General features: G+C 37.4%; 1 protein-coding gene across 1 annotated transcript in view; it reads left to right on the top strand.

Moving 5' to 3' along the window:
- The window catches only part of mrpl23 (mitochondrial ribosomal protein L23), an 89,706-nt gene that overhangs the window by 4,569 nt on the left and 58,742 nt on the right, over nucleotides 1–26,395 (top strand). The window contains exon 2 of the mRNA XM_061970014.1: nucleotides 1,844–1,966. Within this exon, the coding sequence (XP_061825998.1) occupies nucleotides 1,844–1,966 (123 nt within the window). The remainder of the gene's footprint in view (nucleotides 1–1,843; nucleotides 1,967–26,395) is intronic.

Genomic DNA, 26,395 nt, shown 5'->3' with positions numbered 1-26,395 from the left:
TAATTGAACACGTCAGCTCAGATAGCATTGTTAGTTTTCAACACCTTTTGGTGGCATTTGATGACCTCGCGGGAGTGCGAGAACACATCCTGGTTATCATAATGAATAACATTTATTTTACTAACACAACTTTTGCATTTACATTTGATAATAGTTGACTTACCTCGCCTCTGGACGACCCTCAATCGGATGCTTTCTCGAGAGGTGCTACAGCATCGAACTTGTGCTATTGTGCTATGCGAGCTCCACTTTGCAATGTTTGCATACTAATGCGTTTTCCTTTGATTTTAGTGTGAAGTGTTCCCACACCTTTAAGACAACTTTTGGCGCTTCTTATATGCCTCGTTTTGCTATGACTCTTGTTCACTGCTTTCTGCGGCGTCTGCCATTGTGAGTTATGTCGGCGAAAACGTTTTCTAAACTCAAGCGTCTTTAAAAGAGCGGTGTTGTGCAGTGCATTATCTATGATCTGTGACGTAAACACCTAAACAGTCCGTGCGAAATGCGAGCTTTGACTGCTATTTATTAAACGAGGCAAAATGCCGTAAAAAAAAATTAACGGCAAAAATTCCTTGAATATATTTTGTAATCGAATTACTCATATTACTCGAGGAATCGTTTCAGCTCTAATTTATACTGATTTCTTTAAACTTCACTAGGGGTGTCTAGATTTGATATTGATAGCAGATATCAGTCCGGTATCAGCAAAAGTTTAAGCTTGTGATTATTGATTTGCGTGTAACGTTTTCAATAAACTCCAATACAAAAAGTCCTGCAGGGGCTTTATTTGTGCTAATCTCAACAGCTAGTTAACAGCTAAATGTCCTCCAATAAGCAAGGTTGGTCTATTCCTATATTCTAGCCAAGTCATTCACAAAATGCGGTCTAAAAGGCTATGAGGCTAAGCTACCAGAAGCTAGAAGCTGCACAACAGCTAAGCACAGAAGCTAGGCATACTGTACGTAGTAAGTGTCCTTAATTGAACAATATTGCAGTCTAAACACCACATTTGTCAATATAAACAATAATCAAATAATTATAGTTGTATAGTATTTACATATACAGCGTCTCCAAGGCAGAAGCAAATTATAAACTTCCTGTGTCATGAGCTTAACTTGATGAATTATTGTGGTCACAATTACCACTCCATTTCAACTTAAAAACAGCATAAATCTATTCCAGACTGTTAATGATACTTAGGTTAGTGTTATTCATGCCTACTATTGTTCACTCTTTTGAGTATTTTCACTTGAGCAAACCTTTTCTAACATTCCACACAAAATAATAAAAATATATATCATTCCTGATGATATTGTATTGGATCAATATCGGTATTAGGGCTGCATCAAATGATTATTTCTCGAATCGACTAATCTATCGATTATTTTTTCGATTAATTTATATGTTTAATTTAAAAAAAGTTGGTGTGCAACAAATTATACGAACAAATTCCCCACAAATGATATATTTCTCTAATTATTTATTGTAAGCAAAATGTATAAACCTGCTGGTGAGCAGTCTTTTTTCTGTGGCCAAATTTTCAGTGCATCACTAGTCTATAGTGCACAAATAATATGCTACATATATCCATTCATACTATATATTACTAAAATGTGTTTTCACGTTAAACACCTCCCCCCTAATTTTTTATGTGTGGCAGCTTATATTTTGCCTTGGCAGACCGCCATGATCAATTACATCTAGGGGAAACCCTGGAGTTCACACTAGTATTAGAGCACATTTAAATGGCGATGATTGAAAACAAAATATTACACCTTATTTATTTTCTTTGAAGAGTACAAATACGCAAAGAACATTTACGCGTATCTTATTCTTTTTACAGATTTCATCTCTACCAGTTGGGAAACCCGCAGCTGCGAATATTCAGACCAAACTGGTTCTTGACGCTGGTGAGGCCTGGAAAGGAGCAACCTCCTGACACTGTGCAATTCCGCATCCCAATGGTGTAAGTTTTTGTTTTCTATGTGTAAACATACTTTAGGCAGACTTCTTCCATTTGGAACCCTTGTGCTCCCAAATTAAAAAAATAGGCTCGTCTTTGATTTACACCCAATGGAATATGTAACCATTTCATAGATATTAAGGTGATAAACATGTGTATTAAAATGCTGCCATATCTAAAGTGGCTGTTTGTAACTAGCTCAGTTATATTTTTCAAAACAAAAAAATATAACTAAAACACCATGAGCATGTTTAGTGGTTTATGTACCCCGCCTACCACCCGAATGCAGCTGAGATAGGCTCCAGCGACCCCCAAAAGGGACAAGCAGTAGAAAATGGATGGATGGATGTATTTTTAAATTGTCTATTTTTGAAAAGTTTTATAATTTATTAATTATTACAAATTGCTCATTGGCTGGAGGAAATTGTTTAGTTTTCGGGCTTGTTCCTCACAGCTGTCTCGTCCACACGTACATGCAAGGAGCACGTGCACATACACAAATGCAGTCTCAGTGAAGCAACTAACAGTTGACACTCATGTTATTACGATAAACTATACATTCAATGTAACTAACAGTATCTAAATCATTAGCTGATAAAACACAAACTAAGAGTGTTATGCACAAGCTAAAGTTGAAGAGGAAGGGGTATAATATGCTTAAAACCCATTGGAATGTGTTGCTGCAGCACTTCCGTTTCTAGGAAATAAGCAGTGTTGCCCAAAATGCATAGATAAATTACGTTTTTCGGTAATTACAAATTTAAACTATTGCTTACCGTCTGGAATTCTACCATGGTTTATCATTATACCGTTTAGCGTTACATCCCTGTTTGTGTGCTTCTAAAGGAAACATAATAGTCAGTTTGCTCACTTGTATAACCGGTAGTAGTAGTCGAGCTTAGAAAAATGGCCAATGTAGATTGTCAATTATACTATTACAAGATTACATGGCCTGTTTTACATTTATTTATTTAGTGTCACTTGACAACTTTGGTTATCTTCAGTCAAATATGTAGCAAACCCAACATACTTTTTTAACATGTTAAAGACAACCAAAAGCTTTAGCACCATTTGAAATTTAAGTTAAAACTCATCCGAGCACAAAACCTTGAAATACATGTAAAATGTATTTCTAAACCCATAAATGTATATAAATAGGTAATTTACAGTTTGATTGCCCAACTTGGCAATAGTGTTGATGATGTACAATATACACAATATAAATGTGTCTGATGATATAACTTTTCATACTGTCACCATGACACATTCTAGCTGTGTCCCGCAAATTTGACAGCAACAAGCAAACAAACGCGTCCTCAACGCAATGTCGCGTCCTCAACGCAATGTCGCATCCTCGCTAGCAAGTTAGTGGCTAATGTCCCTCCACAGTCCACCTTCTAAATCGCTAATCCTCGCCTCCATTACGGAAAATAAATTGTTTCCTACAAATATTATTATCACTAGAGGACAAAGAAAAGCTAAACATGCTACACTACACACCGTTGGAGGATACAAAAATTGCATGGATAACAGCTAAGCTAGAGCTCTTGAATGTAAACGGGGTGGGCGGCTCGATACAAATATTGACAGTAACAATACCAAGTATAGTATCAGTATACGCTCGATACTAAAGTGTTTACATCAATATTTTTTATTATCACAAAATATTATTTTGTCGTTTTTGTTACTGTTTACAAACTCAGGAAATAAGAATCAATAGTAATTTGAGTTTTTGTCAAGTTAGTTTTACTAACTTATACAAAATGATACATTTTGTATGTAATCAAAAACAATAAGGAAACAATTTAAATATTATTTGGTATGATTACACATGCTGTGATTTTGTCTGATTACAGTTAAAAAATGTAATCATTTATTGATCTTTAAAATGATAAGTGTGAGCATTGGTATGGTTAATTCTGACCCTGTAACTACTTGGTAATGGATGGATCGACACCAAAATATGTAGTATTGCCCAAAACTAATATTAATTAGAAGACAAAGAAAGAATAAGTGTTTATTACATTTTAACAGAATTGTAGATATAAGCATGTTACAAAAGTAATTCAAGTAGATTATAGGTTTTAAGAAAATAATACAACTGGAAATGACACAGTATGTTACCGCATTCATTCAGCAGCTAATTCAGGAGCCATTGTAACCCGTTTTGAAATGGCTCTATCATTATCTATATGCCAAATAATATATTGTGATATTTATAATTGCAAAAGGCTGCAATATATATTGTAATATAAATGTTTAGGCCATATCACCCATTCCTAATGTACATTTACAGATATATGTCCATTCAAGTAATTAAACAGCATACAATCAGTGGATTTTGTTTTCTATTACGGTACCATGATTACTATGTAATGAACACGTTAAACAATTTAGGCTCAATCAATGCCTTTTCTTTGCACCTATAATGTGACCGGCAATTTGCATTATGGCCACAAGGTGGTGTGATAACGTCAGTGACAGAAGTCAGGTGAATCAGTCAGTTGTACAGAATCCTTCCAGCACCAAAAGGTCGCCTTTAATGAGATGTGTTGCAATGGTGATTTGTGACAGGCTAACACAGGCAATATAAGAGGAAATGGAGTGGAAACTTTTTTTTGGCAGTTTAGGATTGACTCCAGACGTCACAATTTTATTACCAAAAGGCGCCAATATTAATATCAACCGAGGTAAGGAAAGCAAAGTGTTCATTCTATGAAAAACACCTTTGGAATATGCTATACAGATCTCATTTCACACATTATTGCTCCCTCTTTAATACAAATAATACATTCATATATATATACACTGTGCAATAATTTTGTGATAAACCAGCCTTTAACCAGGGTTAACAAGTTCACTTTTCATCTAATAAATACACTATTAGCACGCCCTAATGTTTAACTAAGTTGTCAATGCCATCCATCCATCTTCTACCGCTTGTGTGAGCCAAGCAACAGAACTGAGAGGTCCAAAACCTCCAGCAGAGAATAAAAGGGAAGTTTAAGGGATATAATATGTGTTTGTTTGGTTTTTAACCGGGGATCGGCAACTCACGGCTCTAGAGACGCATGCAGCTCTTAAACGCTGTCCTAGTGGCTCCCTGGAGCTTTTTAAAAAATGTATGAAAATGGAAAAAGGTGTGGGGGGGAAAAAGTTTTTTGTTTTATTATGGTTTCTGTCTGAGGACAAACATGACACTAACCTAATGCTAATTTACACTGGCTTTTGCAATATACATGCTACTGATTAGCATTAATGATTTTACATGGCCATTTCAACACCTGCACATTTGTCAATGAAAACTATCACTCAGAGGCATGTTACAACCAAACAGAACGTGTGTAATAAGTACAATGCTTACAGTTTAAATACTCTGCAAGGCACAGCATAAAACTAGACAGACATTCAGCATAATGGCAAAGACTACTTCCCAGCTAGGAAACACACCGTAGTCCAGTGGTTCTCAAACTTTTTTTGTCATCCCCCACTTTGGACAAGGGGGAGTTTTCAAGCCCCACCTGCCCCCATCGACCCAACAGAACGCTAATGCCAAGCTTAACATTTTCAAATTTATTGAACATCAAGTAACATCAAGTTGTATACATTCAAATTCAATAACATAAAATAACATCAAGTTCAATAATAAATAAAATAACTGTGCAGCTGTGGTATAACTTGCATCAAGTTCAATAATAAATAAAAAAGCTTACATCAAGTTCAATAATAAATAAAACAAAAGTGTTATAACTTTCATCAAGTTCAATAATAAATCAAAAAAAGTGTTATAACTTGCATCAAGTTCAATAATAAATCAAATAAAAGTGTTATAACTTGCATCAAGTGCAATAATAAATCAAATAAAAGTGTTATAACTTGCATCAAGTTCAATAATAAATCAAATAACTTGCATCAAGTTCAATAAAAAATAAAATAAAAGTGCCACTTTGCAATCTTTGCAAAAAAAAAAAAAAAAAAATGTAGGAGTTATGCATTTGGCAAGACAGGGCAAGTGACAGCACTTTGCCCCGGGAGAGCCACCTTGCTTCACTGTGAAACAGCACGGCTGTATGATCAGCTCCCATTTCCTCACACAGTGCAGAGAACAGTCACGCTTTCAGTGGTCGTGTTTTGATCAAATTTACCGCGCTCACAACATCTGTTAAAACCTCATTGAGTTCGGGGCTGAGCTGCCTTGACGCGAGTGCTTCCCGGTGAATGACACAGTGTGTCCAATGCGCATTTGGCGCAACCCTCTTTATTAGAGCCTGCAGCCCGTTTCTTGACCCTGCCAGGGTCTGTGCGCCATCAGAGCAAAAGCCCACACAGTTTTCCCATTTAAGGTCGTGTTCTTTGAGGAAACTGTCCATTATCATGAACAGCTCATCAGCAGTGGCTCTATTTTTATGTATTTGCAAAACAGCAAATCCTCGCACAGCGACTCGCCATTAACAAAGCAGACGTATGCGATGAACAGGCAGTCTTTATTGCTGTCAGTAGCTTCGTCCACTTGTAAAGCAAAATGACTTTCTTTTAATTTGTCTATGAGTTGTTCCTCAAGATCACTTGCAATGTCGCATATACGTCTCGCAACTGTGTCGTTTGACAGTGGGACAGCTTTTAATTTTGCTGCGCTTGTCTCGTCAAGCATGACTGACACCATGTCTATTGCAGCGGGGAGAATGAGCTGCTCAGCAATTGTGTGTGGTGTCATGTACTGTTTTGTCTTGTCCGAGCCACCGTAGCATGTGTTCAGTGTGTGACGTCACGGGAGGGAGGGAGAGTTTGGACTCTCGAAGTTGTTAATAAACGGGAGCGATCCGAGACATTGAGTTGAAACGTGTTGCCTGATCATTATTAAATTAAAACACCTAAATAAGCATGTAGATGAAACCGAGGACATAACATGTGGTTTTTTGCATTGTGCAATTCTGTATGCAACTCTATATGAAGCCATTTGAGCGTTACTGTTTACTGATGCAGCTTTTACCATGCGCTTCTCCTGTTGACGGTACTCTGCCAGTTTTCTTTGAAAGAAATCAAGTGGCTTATTGACGTGATTGGGGTGTGTGGTCTCGAGGTGTCTCTTTAATTTGTTGGGTCTCATGCTGTCTGCTGCTAGCGGTTTTAGACACAGAACACACAGGGGTCTCTCCTCTGCCCCCACCACCGCTGCCGTGAATCCAAGAGCAAGATACCTTTCATCATATTTTCTTTTCGGTTGGCTTTATGGTTGATTAGGGCCGTCAGATTTTTGTTTCTCTGCAGGCTCTGGCTCGACGACCTTTGAGGTGCGAGTCACAAATGTATCCATTTTGTGTAATTGTGGTTCACACATTAGCCTGCTACCCATCCGCGCGAAAGTTTGTTCCGCTTAGCCCCGCCCCCATTAGTTACTGTTGCTATGTCTGTCAAACTTTCGCTCCTACCGAGAAATTTAAAGCCTACAGGAAAAATAAGTAATTTACATGTATTTATATAGCGGATTTCACAGACAGAATCACAAAGTGATGTACAGTGTGTATAGAAAATGAAAGCATAGTAAAAAAAAAAATCTAAGAATATAATAATACAAAAATTTTTTTAAGTGAAATTTCCTCCCGTTCCTCGCGCCCCACCTGTCATGTCTCTATTCCCCACCAGTGAGACGCGCCCCACACTTTGAGAAACGCTGCCGTAGTCTATATACTATTGCCATTTAACGTCTTGGAATTACAACTGCATGCAAAGTATGCAAAGGTACTTGCAAATAAGACTCTGAAATGTAATAAGAAAACAAAATGCAACAACTGAACAGACAGCACAATAATCGTAATTGGATAATTAAAAAATCCATCCAACACAGATAGACAGACAATATTCACACTCACATTCACACACTAGGGCCAATTTAGTGTTGCCAAGCAACCTATCCCCAGGTGCATATCACATTACAAATGAGATGTTATTATTAAACAAGTGACATTTATTAACACACACAAATGTACTGAAAATTGAGACCGTACTGGTATCAATTCCCTGGTACCAGAAATTGGTACCATATCAGTTAAAATGTGAAAGGTACCCATCCCTATTCGTAAGTGTGGCTCACAGAAATCTATGTGCATGTGTTGATGTAGCGAGTTTTGTCAAAGTGTCGCAGTCAGCCTGAAATCGTTATGGACGAGTCATCGTGTAATTAATTAATGATGGAATCGCAAGCGTATGTAATTAATCCATCCATCTTCTTCCGCTTATCCGAGGTCGGGTCGCGGGGGCAGCAGCCTAAGCAGGGAAGCCCAGACTTCCCTCTCCCCAGCCACTTCGTCCAGCTCTTCCCGAGGGATCCCGAGGCGTTCCCAGGCCAGCCGGTAGACATAGTCTTCCCAACGTGTCCTGGGTCTTCTCCGTGGCCTCTTGCCGGTCGGACGTGCCCTAAACACCATTCTAGGGAGGCGTTCGGATGGCATCCTGACCAGATGCCCAAACCACCTCATCTGGCTCCTCTCGATGTGGAGGAGTAGCGGCTTTACTTTGAGTTCCTTCCGGATGGCAGAGCTTCTCACTCTATCTCTAAGGGAGAGCCCCGCCACCCGGCGGAGGATACTAATTTCGGCCGCTTGTACCCGTGATCTTGTCCTTTCGGTCATAACCCAAAGCTCATGACCATTGTCATAGGTTAGGATGGGAACGTAGATCCACCGGTAAATTGAGAGCTTTGCCTTCCGGCTCAGCTCCTTCTTCACCACAATGGATCGATACAGCGTCCGCATTACTGAAGACGCCGCACCGATCCGCCTGTCGATCTCACAATCCACTCTTCCCTCACTCGTGAACAAGACTCCGAGGTACTTGAACTCCTCCACTTGGGGCAGGGTCTCTCCCCAACCCGGAGATGGCACTCCACCCTTTTCCGGGCAAGAACCATGGATGGCATGTATGTAATTTAGCGGAAGTAAATTAGTTTTGAGTGTGTATGCATGTACAATATATGTTTGCTGTACTTGCATACATATTTAGGCCTCCTGAGGTTCCATTGGCCTGAAGTTGTACATGTACTGTATGTTTTACTTTTTACAGTTAGGGCTCGAATATTTGTGATTATATCGCAGTACTGACATGATTTTGTTTATCATAATAGAGATGATTAAACAAGGTGGTCATGTGGTGAATGCATGAAAGAGTAGAACATTTTTAAAATGGTATTGTGGAAATCAGTTCATTGCAAAATATATGCTGCTTATCTGCACGAGATCGAGCTTGGGTTTAAGTCATTGATAAATCATAATGATAAACAGTACGGTATGTCTTCCCATACATACATTTGTCAGATTTTGTCACCGAGGAGCATTTCTTTTTAGAGAAGTGCAATGATGCAGACAAGTGAACAGTAACAGTTTTAACAATTGTCACAGATTAGTTTTTGTACCTGCATAAATAGTTGAGATAAGGAGTACTTTCCTAAAGGAACAGGACAAATTGCCTGGTGACAAAATCTACTGCAGGTTCTCATTTGGGTCATGGTTAAACTGGAGAGTAATCCTCCTAAAGGAGGCATAGTACACCCTGTACTGGTTGTTAGTCAATCACAGGGCACATACAGACAAATCATTCACACATATGATCAACTTAATGTCTCTATTTGGCAGGCACTTTAGACACCCATACTCTATGGCATTTCTATTCAGGAAAGTGCAACAATGCAGACAAGTGCAACGGTTTTAACAGTCGATATTTGTTTTATATTTTATTTTCGTACATTTCCTTGCCTTGCCTGAAGTGCAGCATTTTTTATTTCCAGTTCGTAATCCCATTTCTTACCTCTGAGGAACTGAACACATTTTATTTATTTTTCAATCATTCTGTTATTTACTATCAAATAGGAAGGTTTATGACAGTGAAAGCTGTTATGACTTTTAGCGCAGGCACTGTCTGTGCTGATACATTGTTTTGATGCTGAGCAGCTGTTAATGAGATGTGGAAATGTTGGTGTTCTCAGGGTAATAACACAATGTGGCCTTTGTCTCAAAAGCCGCTTTTACCCATTGACTGCAGTCTTAAACTTATATTCACGTTTTCCCAGAAGAGTGTTTTGTGAGAAAACAAATTCTGCCATTCTTTCCTCCTGTAGGTATTAGGGATGTACGTTAATGATTACAAGTATTAATGATAAACCGCGGTAAAACTCCAGACGCTGAGTATTATCCTATAGTTGCCAACTCTTCCGGATTGTGCGGAAGAGTAATGGAAATTGAACCCGTCTACCGGCTTCCTGACTCAATTTAAAAATGTTTTTTGTGAATGTGTTTAAGCTCATGATCAAAGCGGCATTGAAGACAGCCAAAATAAAAGTCTGACTCTGTGTAATGCCGTTGTGTGCACTGTGAACAGAATACAGCTCAGTAGCATATAGCGTCAATCGCTAGGAACCAAGCACATTGACTCTGATGGTAGATATAAGCTCTGACAAGCACAAAGACACCCCTAAAGCCAGGGGCTAGACAAAGTTCATCTACAGTATATACTGTGTGTGTGTGTATATATATATATATATATATATATATATATATATATATATATATATATATATATATGTATGTATGTATGTATGTATGTATTAGGGGTGTAACGGTATGTGTATTTGTATTGAACCGTTTCGGTACGGGGGGTTCGGTTTGGAGGTGTACCGAACGAGTTTCCACACAAACATATTAAGTAGCCGCCTCCGCTTCCTTCTGCCTCTGTCTCTGTCAGTCCTCTACACAGCACCCAGCATTGTCCCACCTACACAACCATCTGATTGGTTACAAACAGAGCAGTAACAGCCAATCAGCAGTACGTATTCAGAGCGCATGTAGTCAGTGCTTAGCGTTTAGCAGGTAAGCATCAGGCCGCGGACTCTCCCCAAATTATAATAAATACCTCCCAGTCAACTACTAGTAACATCACTCTGAGCCCGTTGACCTTCTAGAAATATAAAAGGCAGTTCAGCTTGCTCACAGTCCTGGCTTGAGGTGAAGGCTAATTCGCTTTTAGCGTAACGTTAGCTCATTTTGCGATGTGTGTGTGTGTGTGTGTGTGTGTGTGTGTGTGTGTGTGTGTGTGTGTGTGTGTGTGTGTTACGGACAGCAAAGCCCTGTCTGTCTGTTATTTCACTTTACCTTTTTCTGTGTTGATTGAGCTGTGTTGAAGCAGCAAAAAAGGACATTATGCATACCTGCCAACTACTCCGGTTTTCCCGTAATTAGTACGGTTTTCATCAACCTATTCCGGGTTACGGTTGCAGTGATAAAAAATACGGTTTTTCATTAATTAAAAAAAAATTTTTTTGAAAGTTTTATTCACAAAATCGCGTAACAACAATGACAATCGATACTGCTTCCCGTAACTTCCTATCAAGCCATTTCGAATGCCATGCGCGAGTCTATATAGCACCGCTGCCAAGCACGAGGCACCAGTTGTCATTGTTTCCAAACGAGCGAACGATCATGGAATCAGCCGGAGAAAAATCGCAAACGAGTCTTAAACCGAAAAGAAAACGGCAGTCATTCCGTGAAGAATATTCAAAAGCCTATCCGGGAATAATTATCCGTTCCAAAAAGGGTGAAAACTACGCGAATTGCACCTTGTGCAGACAAGATTTTTCGATCGGACACGGAGGAATTAGCGATGTAAAAGACCACGTTGGGACAAAAAAACACAAGTCTAATGCCGTTGCTAGCGATACAAGTGGAAAACTTTCAACGTAAATTTGGATTTTAGCCACAAAAAGGTAATGACACCAATGTTATCTATTGGAATTGTTTAGTACTGTTATACTGTTAAAAGTGTTTATACTATTTATGCTTTCAAGTCCAAGTTGAAGAAATCTTGTTAAATGTTGACAGCATAACTACCAAAATACAGAAGTATGTCCTTAATATTTTTGCAGTGCTATTTCTGTTGAAAAGTTAAAATGATTACATTAGAGATGTGATGTGCCACTTTTCAAGTGTCTGATGGCTTAAATTAATTTTCATTAATTTTTCATATTTTGAATTCTTTTGATAGGCTTACAAAAAAACTACATTTGAATTGTAATTCCATGCTATTGACAGGACTATTAATTTTAATGAAGTTAGCTTACCATGTTTACAGTATGATAATTGTGATAGAAATGTGAATTTTAGGCACAGAATATTTTTTACAATTGAACAAGGCAGTAGATTATACAAGCTTGGACAGAAAGTTAATCATGACACCAATTTTTTTTTTAATGGAATTGTTTAGTACTGTTTTACCATTTGTTTACTGTAAAAAGTGTTTATACTTTCAATTAACAAATTGAAGTCTTGTGAAAGGTTGACAGGATAACTGGCATTAACTGTCAAAATAATTTCAAACTATTGAAGTTAGTTTACAGAATAAACATGTCAATCAACCCATATGATTTTTGCTGTAATATTTTTGTTTTGAAAAGTCACTGTGACTGATAGAAAAGTGATGGTTTTAGCAACATTTGAACCTGTCTGAATGCAATCAATCATTTTGCGTCGCCCCCCTGAACCCCCCACCAGGACTTTGTCCTGGACCTACCGGGGCCTGCGGCCCCTGGACCCTGGCTACTAGGTTTTTCTGATTTCAAAAGTTGGCAGGTATGCATTATGTTAAATGAAGAGTTTCTGTCTCTTCTGTTGATATAATAATGTAACTGCATCATTAAGCCTACATGAACTCCATGGTGTTCAGGGATGAATAGTCTCTCCTATTGCTATTGTACCATTTTTTACATTAATCATTAGAAATGCAGCAGCCTAGTTTTGAATGGCAGGGTCCCTGCTATCACATGTTGCTAAAAATATAACATTTACATAACAAAAATCAACTACAGGCTTCCCAAATGTTGTAATAAATTAAGCATGATAAGTTGACTTTAAACTGTTTAATGTTGCACTTGTTATACGTAGAAGAAAAGTTTTGTCATTTTATTTAATCTGAGCAACAACTTGAGGCAGTTTAATGTTGATTAACGTGGGCAGAATTATTATAGTGTTCCCAATGTTAAAAGGATAAAGCCATTGTTTTTACAAATTTGGTAAATAAATAACCAAAACATTTATTTTGTTGTTTTCTTACTGTACCGAAAATGAACCAAACCGTGACCTCTAAACCGAGGTACGTACCGAACCGAAATTTTTGTGTACCGTTACACCCCTAATATATATATATATATATGAAAATTATGATGTACTGTAAAACCAGTAATATTGGGGAACATTTGTTGAATGACCTGCATGTCCTGAAAGCACTGAACATTTTGACTCTTGAACGGGTTTAATCGGATGAACAGTTTGGGAGTTAGAGGTGGATGAAAAATGCTATGAAAGAATAATAATAAATATATCAATTTTGGTGCAGAATAATATAGTGTGAATGTCTCCATATCAACAGCAATAACGGAATGAAAGTTTAACAATGCTTTGGCAGTGTTTTATATTTTAAAATTGTTGATTTGCTCATTTTGCTGTCAATCAAAAAGTGATTCAGCCCTGACAGGTCATCCAATCATAATACGAAAGCCCGGCGACCCCCTTTTGATCACTCTTTTTCATTGGCTCACTATCCCTGGTCAGGACAAAATTGGGTATTTATCCACTTTTTTGCAATGTGTTTCTGCCAATAAATTCTAAGTTAATGATTATTTACAAAAAAAATACTATTCTCAGTTCAAACTTTGCAGTCTATTCAATTGAATATAGGTTGAAAAAGATTTGCAAATCATTGTATTCTGCTTTTATTTACGATTTACACAATGTGCCAACTTCACTGGTTTTAGGTTTTGTACTTTAATTTTTTTCTATGTAAAAAAAAAAATCCTATTTTTAAGGTGTGGCGGCTTTAATTTAGCCACGATCAGATACACATAGGGAAAACTTTATGCATATATATATATATATATATATATATATATAAATATATATATATATATATATCAGTGGTGGGCCGTGCGTTTCCCACCTAGTCCTTCAGTGATGTCCGACTTCAATGATTACCTCTCAAAATACCCTCATTGATGTCCCCACATGACCATTGCTGGAGAAATACTATACAGAAACACATTTATGCACTACTGGGCATTGTACAAAAGGGTTATTTTCTGGCGCATTTAAAAATCAATAAACCTGCATCAGCAATTAAAACATATCTTATGTGGTACTGTCAGAATTAAAATGGCCAAAAACATATTAAACGTGAAAAAATAAATAAATAACATATCTGAACTCACAATTCATCGCCGGGACAGCTGAGCTATCTTCCGAGGTTGGTCAACATCATCTCACAAGATGTAGTTTCTCTTTAAATATTCTTCTTGAAAATGGCCTTGCAAATATATGTGTTGACCCTGCCCCAAGTGGAGGAGTTCAAGTACCTCGGAGTCTTGTTCACGAGTGAGGGAAGAGTAGATTGTGAGATCGACAGGCGGATCGGTGAGGCGTCTTCAGTAATGCGGACGCTGTATCGATCCATTGTGGTGAAGAAGGAGCTGAGCCGGAAGGCAAAGCTCTCAATTTACCGGTCGATCTACGTTCCCATCCTCACCTATGACTATGGTCATAAGCTTTGGGTTATGACCGAAAGGACAAGATCACTGGTACAAGCGGCCGAAATTAGTATCCTCCGCCGGGTGGCGGGGCTCTCCCTTAGAGATAGGGTGAGAAGCTCAAAGTAAAGGGGAGGAACTCAAAGTAAAGCCGCTACTCCTCCACATCGAGAGGAGCCAGATGAGGTGGTTGGCTGACTTCTTAAAGTTTACTCCACAGGTGCTCATCAAAAACATCCCGCTGCATGTCTACATTCAACAACCTAAACGGGGCTACTGCGCATGCTCTTAACTACTGTGGCATGCTGGGTAATGGAGTTCTTATGTTACTTAGCTCATAACATCACTATATATCTGCCTTCATTTGGAAGGCCTTACTCACAACAACTCGTGATCTGATTGGCTATCGCAACTATCTGTCAAATGTTTGCGTCCGTTCACTTACAGTGCATAGACTCCCGCATTGTTTATTCTGAAGACTCTAGGCAGATTTGGTACAGCATGGCAACATAAGCTAGCTGAATTCTGATTGTATAAAAACTCTATAACTTAAAAACAACAGCGCTGGAAGGAGCATAATATGACATGAAGAGAATATAAATACTTTTAGATATTTAGGGAAAGTAAATCAAAAATTAATTTTATCTTTAATTCTGATCATGATTTCTGGTTATGTTAGGCCAGCAGAGAAGGCCTTGCTGGCCCTGACGGCACACCACTGATATATATGTGTATATATATATATATAATATACATATGAATGTGTATAGTTTGCATGTTCTCCCCATGACTGCGTGGGTTCCCTCCGGGTACTCCGGCTTCCTCCAACCTCTAAAGACATGCACCTGGGGATGGGCTGATTGGCAACACTAACTTGACCCTATTGTGTGAATGTGAGTGTGAATGTTGTCTGTCTATCTGTGTTGGCCCTGCGATGAGGTGGCGACTTGTCCAGGGTGTACCCCGCCTTCCGCCCGAATGCAGCTGAGATAGGCTCCAGCACCCGCCGCGACCTCAAAAGGGACAAGCGATAGAAAATGGATGAATGGATGGATGAATGTGTATACGGTATACATATGTATATAAATGTTTGTATATGTATATATGATTGTGAGATATATATATATATATATATATATATATATATATATATATATATATATATATATATATATATATATATATATATATATATATATATATATATATATATATATATATATATATATGTTTATATATGTGTGCGTATATATGTGTGTGTATACTTATCTGTGTATATATCTATACATGTTAAAGTTAAAGTTAAAGTACCAATGATTGTCACACACACACTAGGTGTGGTGAAATTTGTCCTCTGCATTTGACCCATCCCCTTGATCACCCCCTGGGAGGTGAGGGGAGCAGTGGGCAGCAGCGGCGCCGCGCCCGGGAATCATTTTTGGTGATTTAACCCCCAATTCCAACCCTTGATGCTGAGTGCCAAGCAGGGAGGTAATGGGTCCCATTTTTATAGTCTTTGGTATGACTCGGCCGGGGTTTGAACTCACAACCTACCGATCTCAGGGCGGACACTCTAACCACTAGGCCGCTGAGTAGGTCAGTAGGTCTATACATACACACCATGTGTGTGTGTGTATGTATGTATATATATATATATATATATATATATATATATATATATATATTAGGGTTGTACCGATACCAATAATTTAGTACCGGTACCAAAATGTATACCGATACTTTTCAATACTTCAGTAAGGCCTTCCAGATGGCCTAAGGCAGATATATAGTGATGTTATGAGCTACGTAGCATAAGAACTCCATTACCCAGCATACCACAGTAGTGAAGAGGGTGCTGGAGCCTATCTCAGCTGCATTCAGGCGGAAGGCGGCGTACACCCTGGACAAGTCGCCACCTCATCACAGGGCCAACATGTGATAACTGTGTGTATATTTGTATATATATATATATATGTGTATATATGTATATATACACATATGTACATATTAGGGTTGTACGGTATACCGGTATTAGTATAGTATCGCGGTACTAATGAATCAAAAACAGTACTATACTGTTTGAAAAGTACCCGTTCCCCATTTTTAAATTTTTAACGGGCTTGGCGGCGCATCATCACTTTGACATTTTGATTGTTCGCTGCCGAACATGCTCCTCTGTTTATAAAACCAACACAGTACTTATAAGCAGACAAGGTGTGTAGGCAGAAATGGTACATTGGACGCATTTTGCCCTAAAAACTAACGAAGGTTAAGCTTTAACACTAAAATGCCCTCAGGAAGAGGTGCTTTAAGACATGGCTAGCTAGCTAGCTAGCAGCTAACATCCATCCGCAGTCGGTCTGTACAAAAAGTACACTTTAATTTAGTATTGTTTTGATATGTCATCTTAGTGACATAATGCTCAAAATAGCTTGTTTTAAAATGTCTGACAATCTTGCACTTTCTGTTTTGAAATGACATGAATGTTTGTGCCACTGCTTAATAACTGTTTAATAAATACAGTTTTGGTAAATGGACTTAGTTGTGATTTCCCTCTCTGCATGAAAGTTTAAAACGAGCATATATTAATGCAGTATGAACAAGAATGTTTTAATGTAGACACATAGAATCATCATAATGGTGTGATTATAGGCATCAAGTGTTAATTCAAGGCTAAGGCAAAATATCGAGATATATATCGTGCATTGTGACATGGCCTAAAAATATTGAAATATTAATGAAAGGCTATATTGCCCAGCCCTAAGTCACACAATGTCTGACTCTATTTTTAAAGTTTATTGGCAATCTTATGCTCACAAACTGCACGATTCCAACAGATTTTACTTCCCGTGACAACACTTTCTTTCCCTGCTTCCCTTACACACAACACTTCCTCATTTTCTCCCAATCCGCTTTCAGGCACAGACAGTGTGTTTATAATCATGGGAAACATTAACATCAAACCACATAAACATAAAAACAAGAAAACCTTTGTTAAATAATTCGGAACAAAATAAATCTATTTTAAGACTCAAATAACTTTAACGTGGCTTTTTAAGTAAACCATGGTTAAATATTTCATTGTGTGGGTAAGTAATTTTTGAGTAATTCCAAAAATATCGTGATAGGAATGATAACTGTGACAATTTTGGTCACAAAAACTGATATACAATTCCATATTGTTACATCCCTAAATCCCTAAAAATTATCAGATGTTGTCCATCATGTTGTTCTCTCCACCCCCTCATCCCACTTGCAACAAATAGAACATTTCCAATGGATGAGAATCAAGATGTATTTTACATGTGGCTGTTTTTAGCCAGCTTTTGGAAAGCCACAAGTGTGATTGACTGCCTGATAAATATTTAATTGACTAAAATGACGAAGAATGTTGGAATGTAATCAATTTTAGCATATATTCTTACAAAAGTGTGCATGTTATTTTAAAGTGGGATTATTTCCAACTATCATGAATCTCAATGTACTGTATATATAACCATTTAGGAATAGCAACAAATTGTTTTGACCTGGGAGCTTTCAAATATGAGTACATCCCTCCCTGTATGTGCAACAGAGTGTAGGTGTCCGTGGCTTAAGGCTTTGTTATTAAGACCACCATTTTTTTTAATTTTTAGATGGTGTCAAAAATAATAGGGTAATAATAGGATGTTGTTTTTGACACTGGCAGCTCGACTGCAAATAGTTCCCAGCACTGGTCTTTATTGTGACTTGTGTAACTCTCACAAGTGCTTCTATACACATTTTAAATTGACACATCTATTTTTAGTCACAAATGTAAGTAGCACACTTGCACTAAGGGGAGGCATGGCTCAGTGAGTAGAGTGACCACCTTAGGGTTACCATTTCGTTCCTGGCCTGCAGGAATCGAGATGTCCCTGAGCAAGACACTGAACCACAACCGTGTCTTTCGGACTATAAGTCGCTCCGGAGTATACGTCGCACCGGGCGAAAATGCACAATAAAGAAGGAAAAATACATATATACGTCGCACTGGAGTATAAGTCGCATTTTTTGGGGACATTTATTTGATACAATCCAACACCAAGAATAGACATTTGAAAGCTCTTTACCTTCAGCTTCCTTAGTTAGGTAGTTATCTTGGAGGTGTGTTTGGGGTCATTTGCATGTTACAACAAAAACACAATCAGATTAATGCCATACCATTTGACATAACCCGTCAGTCACTACAGCAAAGTCCTGGTTTAGTGTTGGGATTTATAACTTACTATTGGGGTTTGGGTTAGGATTATGTGGTTATGAATAGGTCAGAGTAGAGTTTTATGGAGTTAGTAAGGTTGGTTGTGGTGGGGATAACTGCTGTGTAATTGTGTGGTCAAATGGTATTGTTAAAACTATGCTCTGAAAAGATTAGTAGCAAAAGAAGTATCGAAAATCTATTTATCTTCTCTCCTTCAGTCCCATCCTTTGATCTTCTGTTGCCTTTACCTTTTCTAGTTTTTAAAAAAAATTTTTTTTTTTTTAACAAAGCATCTTAAATCAGACGCTCTTGGGTACTTTGTGTGCCAGTCTCCTGGGTTATACTCTTTGCTAATTTCATTTTCAACCTACTAGAAGGAAGTATGTCTTTGTCTTCTGTTTGTTCTCAAATCTTTTGTGTAGTGTTAGCATTTCCTCTTTACTACTGAAGGAACATCATCAAATTTCTAGGTTTCCTCCCACTAGATCTTAGTTCTTCACCTCGCATGGACATTCACAAAACACACAACACAGAACAGTTTGTTCAGCCTACCCCCCAATCACATTTTATGCTACTATGCTGCCTAATAACTAGGAAACCAGACCATGCAGTGATGTTTCACTGTAATCTGACATGAGAAAACTGAGCCTCATTTACAGCAACTACTATTGTCTGATAGCTGTACAATACATGTCTGATCAAACGTTTCCGCTGTCACCATTTTGAACACTCTTTGTTTGCTTGTTCCACCTCCCAAATGCATGACTAAGGTTGTAAACCAGGGCCTTTTCTCACCTACTCAGTAGCCTTGTGGTTAGAGTGTCCGCCCTGAGATCGGTAGGTTGTGAGTTCAAACTCCGGCCGAGTCATACCAAAGACTATAAAAATGGGACCCATTACCTCCCTGCTTGGCACTCAGCATCAAGGGTTGGAATTGGGGGTTAAATCACCAAAATGATTCCCGGGCGCGGCACCGCTTTTGCCCACTGCTGCCCTCACCTCCCAGGGGGTAAACAAGGGGATGGGTCAAATGCAGAGGACAAATTTCACCACATTTAACTCTAACTTTTTTTTAACTTTAACTAATTATCTTCTGTCTGTGATGATAGGCCATTGAGCGTTAATTAGGAAATATAACTGCTTCTTGATGGTGACTTGTTTTTCAGATAATTTTATGTATATATGTATATATATATATATATATATAAAATGTATGTATGTATGTGTATATATATATATGTATGTATATATATGTATCTGTTTATGTATATATATGTATGTATATATATGTATATGTATATATATATATGTATATGTATATATTAGGGATGTCCGATAATGGCTTTTTTGCCGATATTCCGATATTGTCCAACTCTTAATTACCGATACCGATATCAACCGATACTGATATATACAGTCGTGGAATTAACACATTATTATGCTTAATTTGGACGATTAGGTATGGTGAAGATAAGGTCCTTATAAAAAAGAAAGTAAAACAATATAAAAACAGTTACATAGAAACTAGTTAATAATGAAAATGAGTAAAATTAACTGTTAAAGGTTAGTACTATTAGTGGACCAGCAGCACGCACAATTATGTGTGCTTACGGACTGTATCCCTTGCAGACTGTATTGATATATATTATATTATTATATGAGTTGGGAAATTGTGTTAGATGTAAATATAAACGGAATACAATGATTTGCAAATCCTTTTCAACCCATATTCAATTTAATGCACTACAAAGACAAGATATTTGATGTTCAAACTTATACATACAACATATGTTGCTCCAAAACCTGTATGTACCTTTCAGCATTAATGGCGCCTTCACAGATGTGTAAGTTACCCATGTCTTGGGCACTAATACACCCCCATACCATCACAGATGCTGGCTTTTCAACTTTGCGCCTATAACAATCCGGATGGTTCTTTTCCTCTCACGATGTCAATAGTTTATATATATATATATATATATATATATATATATATATATATATATATATATATATATACATATATATATATATATATATATATATATATATATATATATATATATATATATATATATACACATCTCTAGTGTATATGTATATGTATATATAGTTATATATATATATATATATATATATATATATACATATATATATATGTATGTATATGTGTATATATATATATATATATATATGTATGTATATACTGTGTATATATATATGTGTGTATATATATATATATATATATATATATATATATATATATATATATATATATATATATGTGCATATATATATATATACATATATATATATATATTAGGGGTGTAACGGTACATGTATTTGTATTGAACCGTTTCGGTACGTGGGTTTTGGTTCGGAGGTGTACCGAACGAGTACACATGCTAGCAGCGACCGGGCTAGGACAACATGTAAAAGCCAGAGCTGGAAGACCCCCCTGCCTCGTTAAGATCTCCCGCATTTGGGAAGCCTGTAGTTGATTTTTATTATGTAAATGTTACATTTTTATCAACATGTGATAGCAGGGACCCTAGGGAAACTAGGCTGCTGCATTACTAATGATTAATGTAACTATAGCTGAAAAAATGGTACAATTGCAATAGGAGAGACTATTCATCCCTGAACACCATGGAGTTCATGTAGGCTTAATGATGCAGTTACATTATTATATCAACTATCAGAGACAGAAACTCTTCATTTAACATAATGTCCTTTTTTGCTGCTTCAACACAGCTCAATCAACACAGAAAAAGGTAAAGTGAAATAACAGACAGGGCTTTGCTGTCCGTAACACATGCACACACACACACACACACACACACACACACACACACACACACACACACACACACACACACACACACCGCAAAATGAGCTAACGTTACGCTAAAAGCGAATTAGCCTTCACCTCAAGCCAGGACTGCGAGCGAGCTGAGCTGCCTTTTTATATTTCTAGAAGGTCAACGGGCTAATAGTGATGTTACTAGTAGTTGACTGGGAGGTGTTTATTATAATTTGGGGAGAGTCAGCTGCCTGATGCTTACCTGTTAGCAGCGCAACTGCGATAGCGACATGCGCTCTGAATACACACTGCTGATTGGCTGTTACCGCTCTGTTTGTAACCAATCAGATGGTTGTGTGGGTGGGACAATGCTGGGTGCTGAGACAGAGGCAGAAGAAGCAAAGCAGCTTGTTTAGACTTTAGCTTAGAAACTCGTTCGGTACACCCCCGTACCGAACCGAAACCCCCGTACCGAAACGGTTCCAATACAAAACACGTACCGTTACACCCCTAATATATACACACACACACACACACACACACACATATATATATATATATATATATATATATATGTATATATATATATATATATATATATATATATATATGTATATATGTGTATATATATATATATATATATATATATATATATATATATGTATATATATATATATATATATATGTATATATGTGTATATATATATATATATATATATATATATATATATATGTATATATATATATATATATATATATATGTATATATGTGTATATATATATATGTATATATGTATATATATATATATATGTATATATGTATATATGTATATGTATATATATATATATATATATATATATATATATATATATATATATATATATATATATATATATATATATATATATATATATATATATATTTCCTTATTCCAATTCTCAAACATTTCAACACTTGACAAATCCAAGTACCGGTAGTCTTTTTCAGTAATCCCTTGGAATGTAGTAGTGTTGATGTTGAATGTAGATGTTTGTTTTCTGTCAGACTCCCATTATCGTTGTTGCTGTCAAAGCGCTGTGAACATTAATGCTTGTATGAATCCTTGATGTCCTTGACAAAAAAATAATTTTACTCTGGACCTCAATTCAGCTAGACGGAGACTTTTAGATTTTGCAGTTGGCGCTCTCAAGTTCCCAGAATTGTTCCCGGCTTGGTGATATCAGCATTGTGTTTAGTGAGGTACTCATGTACACATTTGTACCCTTCTTTCGCTTTTTCAGCAGTGCAATTTTTGATTTCCTGGCAAGCTTCACGAGGATCACTCCAGAGGTGTTGTTGTTTTTTCCATTCAGTGGAATGCATGTGTCCATTGTGTTATTAATGACATCAATTTACTTTGATTGCAGAAAGTTGACCACTTGTTACTCTGCTGAGGTGACATCAATTTCATCTGGTTCTCCTCTATTATCTACAGCTCTGGTGTAAGATCTCGGAATTGCATCCCTGTCACGATTGTATCAATTTGTTAATCCTGATCCATATAATTTATGATGTTCTTCAGAGCGATGCTTTCTTGTAGCAGAACCTTCATCTCTTGATACATTGTTATATTTTTCTCTCAGAAGACCTTTATTCTTGTCACATTTCTGTTTGCTCCTTTGTGAGATTCATCACATTATCTCTGAGATCACAAAGTTTCCTTTCAAAGCTGTTATTTTGGGTTTGTAGTCTTTCTATATATGCCATCTCTGCTTTTTGATCTGATCTGATTTCATGATTGACTGCAAATTGTCTGTTTTGTCTATTTTTAAATTTAGGTTTTAAGTTTTTGTATGACCAATGTAATGTCCTGCTTCTATTCGTATTCTGTTTTCAGAAACTCATTTGATGAGACAGAAGGTTCCGGGCTTTCTGATTGGTTACGTAGCTTGGGTTTCGACATCGTTGCTATAGCAGCTCGCTGACGGTGGTTGCTCCTTTGGCGACTTGCGGCACTTTTAACTTGCATATTTCAACAATAACATACCTTGCGCAGATCAGCGCTCAATTGGAGTTGTCAACTCTTTAAATGAAATCACTTTGTGAATTGCAATGGAGCTGTCAGCTGAAAGGCTAGTGGCGCTTCCCATTCGCTTTTTTCAGCAAATTTTTGCCTCCCTCCGTTCCTTGAGCTATCAGCAAAAGATGTCTACAAACTCTTCTGTAGCTGTGATCACAGTAAGTGGTCAAGAAAACTTTAAAATACTAAAAAAAAACCTTTTGTGTCCTCTCCCGTTGACAGGACGTGACAATTTGGACTGATACATGTCTGTATTGCGACTTCAGGTGACCAGCTCTTTAATCTATTTCTGTTCTTTTGTTAGACCAAAACCCAAACAATAATTCTAATCCTTCACACACTGCTCTTATATTATCAACATCTCAGCTGTCTTTTCTGTCATTAAGTCTCAGTTTTCATCAGTTGTAGTTCCTCTAGACAAAGTCTGCTATTATCCTCTTGTCTAGCAGATGGGAGTGTTAAGGTAGTGAGTGTGCTTATCTCCACCCAAACCTGACAATAGAGTAGACTGACAATAAGAAGTGCCTTTATTTTTTGCCCTTTTATCTGTGCATACAACAGCTCTTCTGTTTCATTCCAAACAAAGGCACAACGATGTGCTCTACTTTGATGTCACTGAGTTTGTATGTTTATATGTTGTATACCTACTCTTTGAGAAAAACTGTATGTTGGACTTCAATTAACAACATTTACAATAGTTAAACATTACAAAAATGTGCACTTATATGACCTTAACACAATTTAATCTATGTGAAGATGTGGTCAGAACATGGACATCTTGCCACATTAATCATCACTGACACTGTACTATCACTACAGTGCAAAATGAATGGTGAATTTGTTTTCAGCGGTTGCTTTAATATTCTGTGTTCAAGTAAACATTCAAAGGGGCTTTAGTTTTAGGGCTTACAGTCTATAATAAGTGTCTTTGTCATCAAATGTTGTAAATTCTGCTTCTGTTCGGGTACTTTTTTGGGGAGGTTATTGCCCTTTCACCTACCATTGTCATGGCATACGCTTTTAGTGCACATGTGTAATTAGACCGCCTTAAACTACTTGGAACTGATACTCTTAATCTTCTTGGCTGAGTGAAAGTTAGTCTACTTTATAGAAACACACATAATCTGTAAAGGTCATGCTGTGGATGAATTACATCTGGGATTGTCTGTCATAAGAATACAGGTTAATCTGAATTTGTGACGGACGAGTGGGAAAAACAAAACAATCTGTTTTAATGCCCACACACACTGTAAAATAATGTCACATGGTTTAGAAAAAAGGCACACAATTCATCCAGTTTCGGTGCCTGTATTTCATGAACTATTGTGGAACCACTTGATTTTAGATTCACATTAATACATCCCATTTTCATGTACTATTGAGCTATTTCGAACATTATAATGTTAAACGCTCAAATAAGACAAAATATTTGTCCACCTCTCTTTCCGAAAAAGGCGGGATTAGCAAAGTCCTGGTTCCAGAGCCCTGGCTGTGCGTCGAAGTGAGTTTGACTAGATCTAGATGAAACTTCTCCACCTCACGCACCAGCAAAGGACAAGCAGTAGAAAATGGATGGATGGATGTTTTTTATAGTTGTATTGCTCTGAGTACACTACTACCACAGACAAATATACTTACTGTATATAATAGTATGATCTCATATTGATCTCCTTTTGGCAATTGGGGCCACTTTACCCACATAACACTCCTTTGGGGGCGTTATGTTGATTCTTGTATAGTTGTTCAAGTGTTTGTGGCCTTTAAGCATCTTTTGACTTTAACATTATCATTCCATGCACTTCCACCGCAATGTTTACAAACGCTTCCCTCTTCAACATCTGTGTCCCAAACCCTATATTTGTTTCCATCCACCGGCTTCAACCATGCATTAAATTGATCGTTCTGAAACCACAAGAGTTGAACTTGGAATTACCCATCTCATACAAGTAATTAGGCTTTGCTGTGGGCTTAGGCTAGCGTGGAATTCTGACCGGGCAGCCAAAGTAGCCTACTTTAGTTACGTTTTGTAGTTGCGTTTAGCGTCCTCAAAAATCAAAACATTTCAAAGAAAGACTGAAGTTTATGCATGACTAGATTTAAGAAATGTTAAGACTCCGTGTATACCGTGCTGGTCTTCACATAGTTTTGCGACAGGTATAAAACCAGCGGGTTTGGTAAGTAATCTGCAATAGACAACCCCTCAAGCTCACAGGGATGTGCTCCTGAGAACACTAAGTAGTGAACTGCGGCCCTGCAACACTATAGGAAAATAAACCAGTGGCGCCCTAAGGGACGACTTCTCTTCAGCCTGACAAGGATACAACTGGTCGCTAAACGCAAATGTTGTTTTGCACAAAGGTGCACTTACCTGTGCTTCCTGCGCATACACTGTCAAAACACCACATATACCGCATGCACACTCATGTCAAAATGCGGCAGGTTCTGTTTTAGCACTGGCGAACAACATGGTAATCATGTGATTGTCGCTCAAAAGTAGGTCAAAGCTTTGGCGCAAAATGAAAACAATATCAAGTTTGTAACCATCTAAATGTTCCCGAACAGTGCATTCAAAAAGTGTTTTGACTGTATGAGGAAACACACGAGCAGTAACATTGGGCACAATGCGAAGCGCGGCAACTTGTACAACTATATGTTGCAAAAAGAACAGCCTATAAAGAATATAAATGAAACCTCATTATGACAGTGTTTTAAAGTTGACCGAGGTTTATTCGCCTCAATAATGTTTTTATTTTTTATTTTAAAGGATTTAAAATACTCTCGAACAACGCTC

Source organism: Nerophis lumbriciformis, linkage group LG10 (assembly GCF_033978685.3).
Source record: "Nerophis lumbriciformis linkage group LG10, RoL_Nlum_v2.1, whole genome shotgun sequence".
NCBI lineage: Eukaryota > Metazoa > Chordata > Actinopteri > Syngnathiformes > Syngnathidae > Nerophis > Nerophis lumbriciformis.
The sequence above is the reverse complement of the archived record's forward strand: the minus strand, read 5'-3'. Positions and strand labels throughout refer to the sequence as shown.